We start from the raw sequence: 7,535 nt of genomic DNA, 5'->3' as shown, positions 1-7,535 counted from the left end.
AAAAAATAAAAATAATAATAAAAAAAAATCATCTTTTTGCAGTATAGACAATGTTTTGAGAGTTAATTCGCATATATGCAATCAAACTCTCCTCCACATCTACAGGTTCATGGAAGGATTTAAAAGCAGATCTCCAATTCATCTACAATATTTCATAGAATCAGACAGTTTCTGTATGGAATCCCATGTTGCATAATAATTTATATCATAACAATCTTTGCAAATTGATATTAATAACTAACTCTCATTTCTAAGTAACTAATCCTGCTACACCATATGAAAATGAGACCTGGCTTACCTGATGGTCAATAATAAAAGATCTTCCACAGCAAAATCCTCCAATAGAAGCCAGTGAGTTTTCCATGTTTGCACTAATAAGATCTATATCATCAATCTGCCAGTTAAATTAACAAGTTATTAAGAGATGCTTTTTATTACGTCAAGACCATTTATAAGACAAATCCATTAACGATGTATCTTGTTTCATATTATCATGAATACTAGAGAAGATCCACCAAACTATCACATATTAAAATGAAGCTACAACTGAAATAAGAATTTTAAGCAATATAAAAGGACTTTAGAAATTGAGATTTATGGACCTGTAGATAATTTACAGAGGAACACTCTTTTCCAGGCATTGCAATGTGAAGAACACAAAAAGAAAAAACAAATTATATAGATACTGGTGACAATTCCTCAAAGCACTCAGTGTGACAGTGTCCTTTAAGAATATAAATAGTCCCACTGCCGTCAGTAGGAGTTAGAAGGTTACTAAAATTGAGCATAAGTCTAGTTAAATCAGAGTCTGAACCTTAGAGACACAACTGGCTTATTTCACTTGTTAGTTGCAAACATATTTTTTGCCAGGCTCTGTAGTACACACTGATGACCACTGCTACAAATTCCCATTCTGAGCAGACAAAACTGAAAGATTATGTTTGTACATGAATTTAACATAGAAGTCAATTAATCAGATGGTACTTGGCAAGCATCACAGTAGTGCTGTTTGTTTCCTTTGCTAAAGCTGTTTAACATTAATTTTCTCTTTTCCACATTTAGTATTAGAACACTGAAAGAGAAAACAACAGGAGATAGGGGAAGACAGAATGAATTCTCAGAATTTGATATTTCACTTCCAAGCTGAACTCAAACACTGTCAGAATGTAGTGACAGACGCTCCACACTAAGACACTAGCAACCAAAAGAGCACTTCTTTCCCCTGCTCAGATGGCTGTGGTAGCCAACAACCACAAGGATACTATTTTGGATTTCTGAAGTACTCCTAACCTGAATAAACACCACAAAAGGTAGGCTCTTGGAAAAATAGTTTGGCTTAATCTGCTGGTAAAGTAGTAAGACAACATCTTTGAAAGGACCATCAAAAGCTTTATCCTATTTTTCCCCACTGGAGTAAAACGTAATAGAGCAAAGTAGGTTGGCTATACACAGAAGATTTTTCTGACTTACCCCTAACCCCCAAATATTTCTGTGTAAGCATGACACTTTTAAGTGTATGTGGCTGGAAAATACTGCAATCATCATCTTACTGAGTGTCCAAAAAAAGGATAGAATCATGCATTGCAAAAATTCTTTTGTTATCTTCCTCACTAAAGGTAAGTAAAATTATTTCAAGTAAGCATGTGAAAGAAAAGTGCCAAGACCTGAATGCTTTAAGACCGATAAAGTATGTTTAAATTTTTACTGCATACCACTAAAGACTGTTAATGGCACAGATATAAGAAATGAATTGCACAATTTGCTTCCGTAGAAGTCTCTTGTTCACAACAAAACTCACAAAAAAGGCACTTACATTTATTCCAAAATGTTCAGTAATTCCTCTCCCATGTTCTCCAAGGACTCCAAAGGAAAGGCTCTCCTCCAAAAATATTCTAACTTTGTATTTATACTTCAATTTTATCTAAAACAGAGAAAATTATATAAAATACAAGTCAAAACTCATCAGAATTTGTAACAAAATGAGCAGAGAAGATAAGGTGAAGACAGACAAGTACAGTATCCTAAATACTGCAAAAGTGTCAGCTATAGAGTTGTGTTCTGTCATTAAGACATTTCAAAAGCCTTCAAAGTTTTTCCACCATGTAATACTAGAGTAAATTTCATAAGTGTTCATATACCAAATAATTTTTTTTTTTTTAAAATAAGCTATCAAGTACTTTAAATATGATGCATTTTCACAGTATTTCTTCCATTATCTGCTAGAATATAGCCTGCACAAAAAGCCAATTTATGCTGAATAGCAAACATTTTCCTTGGAGTCACTGTTTATGTCAGCTGTGTGATGGTTTCTTTGAAACGTAATATTTTTGTTTTAGATATAACTTAATGTAACGATTTAGTATCATATAGCATAGCTGAAAATACACTATATAGTACAGGTTAAAAATTAAGACCATAACCAGATATTCATTTGCAAGTCTCATTACATATAGCTTCAGAATCCTAATCCTGGTCAGAAGTTTCAAAACAAGGTAAGATTTGGGACTGGCATTTCATGAGCGTTTGAGAAAGCAAGACGGTAAACACAAAAACTGCATGCAGAGCTTTTCTATGCAGGCTTAACTATATGATACTACTATTTCATTAGCCACATGTTTTCATATGCAGAGTTTAAAAGGCAAACTGAAACCACTTACCAACTCTGGAAGAGGGCAAATGTCTCCTGTGTTCATATATAATCCTTCCACTACAATAAACCTTCGAGTTACACGGGCCTTGCGAGGATTCTTCAGAGAAAGATATGGCTTCAGTTCATATCAATTGTTACTAACAAGAAAAGCACTGAGCATTTTTTGATAGGGAAGGACAGTAATGGGAAGGGAAGGAAGATAATGTCTCTTTTTCAAGTAAGCTTTTACTTTAGTTTAAACTTCATATTTATCATGTGTAACAAAAGCTGAAACTCCTCATTGGACCAGTGTTTGTTTATTTTGTAATAACTTTAAAGCTTTTGACTCTTACACAAGATTTAAGATGCCTCGTTTTGCAACAAATCATAACCAGTCCATTTGAACTTTACGAATAAAATACAGACAATACAGCTACAGAACAAATACTACAAATCTTGGTCTCTCTTCTATTCATCATTAGTCTGAGCATTTAGAAGGCTTTTCAACAAGTGGTTTGTGCATCAGGATTCCCAACACAGCACAAACCTCTCACAAGTAGTGTCTTCATAAAACACAATCCAAAAGTATTCATAACATTCAAGTTACAATCTCCTTGTCTGATCTCTGGACAATATAGGCCATAAGAATTTTGTGCACTGGATCATGTTTAAATGTCAATGCTATGATTTGAGTTTTGTTGTTTTAAAATGTCATTTCCCTGGTATTTACTTTAAACCTTATTGATATCTTCTGATCAAGGATGTTAAGTCATGCTTCTTAACCTTTTTCAGTTCTTGTAAAAAGGTTCAGAGAACACCTATTTGACTTTTCTGAGTGGCAGTCAACAAAACCAGGCACAGTCCACTCCACAAGTTGGACCAAGTCTAGTGGTAAGATCTACGCCTTCCTAGTCAGTATATCTTAGTTATACACACATGGTCTATATTAAGCTCTTGGCCACCAACTTTATGTTCACGTTCAGCTAATTACATTAAGAAACTTTAACCATGTAGCTAAATCAAAGCATTCTGCTCTAACAAACCAAGTGTGTCACACAAATTGCATCGCTAGTCTGTCAACTGCATCTAAAAACTCATGTAAACATCATCTGACAAAATTTATTTTCCACAAAGGTACGTTAACTAGTATGTTATCTCTAAATTTGCTGTTAATCAGATCCATTACTGATTTACACTGATGTCAAGCTGACTGGCTTATAATGATGCAGTTTACCTACTTTACATTTTCTGTATGTTAGCACAAAATCAGCTTTCTTCCAATTGTCTGTAACTTTCCAGCATTCTGTGAACAAGGCACATAATGGTGATAGTTCTTCAGCTAATTCTTTTAAAATTCATTTAACTAAGTTACCTGTATTGTTGATCCTGATTTTAGTAGCTGCTTTTGGACACCCTTTTGTATTACCATCAGAATGAGAAGCAAGCCATCAAACTGACCCAACATTTTCAAGAGAAAGAACATCTTAACTCTTAAGTGCAAGACAGGGGAACAGTTTAAGGAAAAAAATAATTCATGTTGATTCTATACATTAAAGGGTTAGGACTAGCTGCTTTTGTGTTGATTTTACAGTGTGGCATTCAAACTAATAAATCATGAAAGTTAATTATCAGGTAAATGCAGTTATACAGATTCCTAAAAGACCAAAAAAAAAGCTCCGTTATTTTATTTGTTTAAAATAATATTATCTCACACTTCAGTGATCTGCCCATAAAGATATTCCCCGACTACCAGTGCCTGTGAGCTTGCTTCCAGTGGTTACACAGACAAACGCAAATAAATAAATTTCAAAAAAATTTAATCTTAATTACACAAGCAACATTAACTGCTCAGTAGAGATTTATGAAAACCAAATAACTGCCTATAAGCATTGCATCAATTCAGTTACACAACCCAGTAAAAAAACGTGGGGGAGGTGGCACAAAAGAGTACAAATATTTCTTCAAAGGAATGGTACCTTTTGATCTTCAGTCTCTTGTTCTTTCAACAGTCGTTCAAGGTCAGCCATATCATTATGCTTGAATAACTTGATGTTACTACGAGATGCTTGTAATCCCTTCTGAATAGCAAAGCAGGCAGCTTCATCTCTGTAAATATAGCAAGCCCTTCTAAGTTTGCACTCGGTTTAACAATTACTCAAAGAAAGCTGGCTATTAGGACTGTCCTGCTTTTGAGCAGATACCTGTACTTAGGTGTAGTTAAAACCAGATTTATTAAAACATCATATATTTCATTTACATTTTGAAAGCTCATTTCCAAAGTTTCTCAACTTTCCTATGTACTATAGCCACTAAAAGCAAGCCAACAGCTTTTTTTCTTGAAGTGTACACTGGTCCTTTTGTTTCTGTGTGACAGCAGTTTACCTGAGCGCAGTACTCCATGGACCAAGTACAGTACCATGATAATCATCCCAGAAACCTCTCATTCCATCTGCTCTGGGTCTTAGAAAACAGGCACAAAGATGTGGCTGTAACATTTATAGTGGTTGTCCAAGTATTCAAAAATCTGCTTTCTAATATCCTCTGGGAATTACTGTATCAGTGTTCAAAGAACTATCTGCCATTTTCAAGTTTTGGAAAAGCAAATCTCTGAGCATGATGGGGTATGCAATTTCACAGCTGCTTAAGTCCAGTAATCTTTTAAAAGCTGCAACTAAATCAAACCTTCTGCATGTGCTAAATGCAGTAATTTCAACCAAGTTGCTTTTAACTATGGTGAGATCTTTTGTCAGTGAGAAGCTGAAACAGTACAAGATAGCTAAATCCAGGACACACTGGCATCCTTGAATAGCGCGCACAATCCTGGTTGTTCGTCTCAAAAAAGCTGATCCGGAAAATGTGCAAAGATGACCAAAAAACATGATCAAAGTTATGAAAGAACTTCTGTAGAAGAAGTCAAATAGGCTGCAAGCCTTACACTTAGAAAAGAGAGCACTGAAGAAAGATTTTGGCAGCAAATACAGAAGTATCACTGTGCTGTCGCTTAACCCCAGCAGGCAGCTAACCCCCACATAGCCACTCACTCACTCCTCCCATGGAGGAGATGCATCAGTTCACTGTCTAAAAATCAATTGAAATTAGTAAGTGTTATATTCAAAACAGGTATTTCTTCGTATTTTTTCATAAATTGTTCAAGTTAAACTGTGAAATTACATGTCATAGAAGCATTTTGGATATTAAGGATTTACAAAGATACTAAAAGAGTAGGAAGGCTTAAGAAAAATCCATCAACTGCTACTAAATCCAAACACTTGTCTTTGGCTCAGAAGGTTTTGACTATTGTTACATTGTCTCTCCTGCCTTTTTACTCTTCCCTAGACAAATTAGGACAGGCTATTCTCAGGAACCGGTTACTGAATCCTTAGTTTGATTTTGCATAGCTGTTCTTGTCTTATTTTAATATGTACCAATATTGATTCAACTAATCCGTTGCAAATATGCATGAGGGGAACAACCGTCCTGCAAGAAAGGTGAAAAGGCAGTAGTAAACTGGAGAAAAGCAAATAAGACTGTACAGTTTCTCAAGAAGAAAACTAGGTATTAGACTTCTGTTAGTTCTTGCATGCACAAGTCTGGTTTTCTCTTTTTTTTAGCTGAGTGCCCAAGTCTGCTCTTCCATGGTAAAACTGTAACTGATTTGATTTGGAGTATTTGGCAAAGAAAAGATATTTGAGCTTTGTACAACGAAATACTTGATCAAAACCAGCATTATTTTCTAAATGGTTAACTTAATACGATTAACATTAATAAAAAAGAAAAACTGAAAGGAAAACTCTTTAATCTGGAATTTGCCAAGTAGAAAACAATACTCACACGAACACAATGTCCCCTCTTTTTGAGTATGCAGGAATAGCACTGGCAATCGTTGCAAATCCATATGAGTATATAATAGCTTCCTCTGTCCTCATGAATTTGGCTAGTCGTTCTTCTAATTCTAAGTGCACATCTATTTGAGAGAAAAATTGAAAAGATCTTAGATAGTTTACTTGTTTTCATAGTAGAAAGACTATCATCACTTTTAGCAATCATCTAATCAAAGCAAACAGAATGGTTATTTGTAGGAAGATCGTTACAACAAATAACTTCCCAAAAACCAGCTGCAACCAATCCAGCCTTAAACTGACAAGTAACCCAATATCAATTAGAGGCTTTGGTAGATCTGAAAATATTTATGTAATGTAGTTCTCTCATGTTCTTATGCAATGGTAATTAAAATCTACTTGTGATTAGACCACAAGTAAATGATGCAGTGTTCCTGGACTGTGACTAGGGAGCACAGTTACTACAGTCAGACAACAAATAGCTATGTAATTTATAGTAATTAATCAGGTCCCGTCAGCAGACTGACAATTCTTCTAGCTGATGCTTCCAATGCATATAGCACACCTATCATTATAGCAGAAAACTGCTCTTGTCAGGCTGCAATCACACACCGTCTCCTGAACACACTTCAGCCACTTGAAAAGTGCATCATCTACCAGCAGTCCTGGCTAACTGGGGAGGTCCCAGATGACTGGAGGCTAGCCATCCCAGTTGACAGGAAGTTAGCAAACGTGATGCCCATTTACAAGAAGGGCTGGAAGGAGGATCCGGGGAACTACAGGCCTGTCAGCCTGATCTCGGTGCCGGGAAAGGTGATGGAACAAATCATCCTGAGTGAGATCACAAGGCATATGAAGGACAATCAGGGGATCAGGACTAGCCAGCATGGGTTCATGAAAGGCAAGTCCTGCTTGACCAACCTGATCTCCTTCTATGACCAGGTGACTCACGTGGTGGATGAGGGAAAGGCTGTAGATGTGGTCTACCTGGACTTCAGCAAGGCCTTTGACACTGTCTCCCATGGCATTCTCTGGGACAAACTGGCAGCTCATGGCTTGGACAGGAA

General features: G+C 36.0%; 1 protein-coding gene across 1 annotated transcript; it reads right to left on the bottom strand.

Moving 5' to 3' along the window:
* Window positions 1-298: 298 nt before the first annotated feature.
* Window positions 299-6,593, bottom strand: LOC104159330 (serine palmitoyltransferase 1; the record flags this gene model as incomplete). The annotated part of the gene is made up of 5 exons (XM_009697213.1): window positions 299-394; window positions 1,814-1,921; window positions 2,658-2,747; window positions 4,606-4,735; window positions 6,461-6,593. Coding segments are annotated over 5 exons (557 nt in total), but the record flags the coding sequence as incomplete, so codon positions are not given.
* Window positions 6,594-7,535: the final 942 nt, after the last annotated feature.

The sequence above is a fragment of the Cariama cristata genome, unplaced genomic scaffold (assembly GCF_000690535.1).
Source record: "Cariama cristata isolate BGI_N322 unplaced genomic scaffold, ASM69053v1 scaffold46443, whole genome shotgun sequence".
NCBI lineage: Eukaryota > Metazoa > Chordata > Aves > Cariamiformes > Cariamidae > Cariama > Cariama cristata.
The sequence above is the reverse complement of the archived record's forward strand: the minus strand, read 5'-3'. Positions and strand labels throughout refer to the sequence as shown.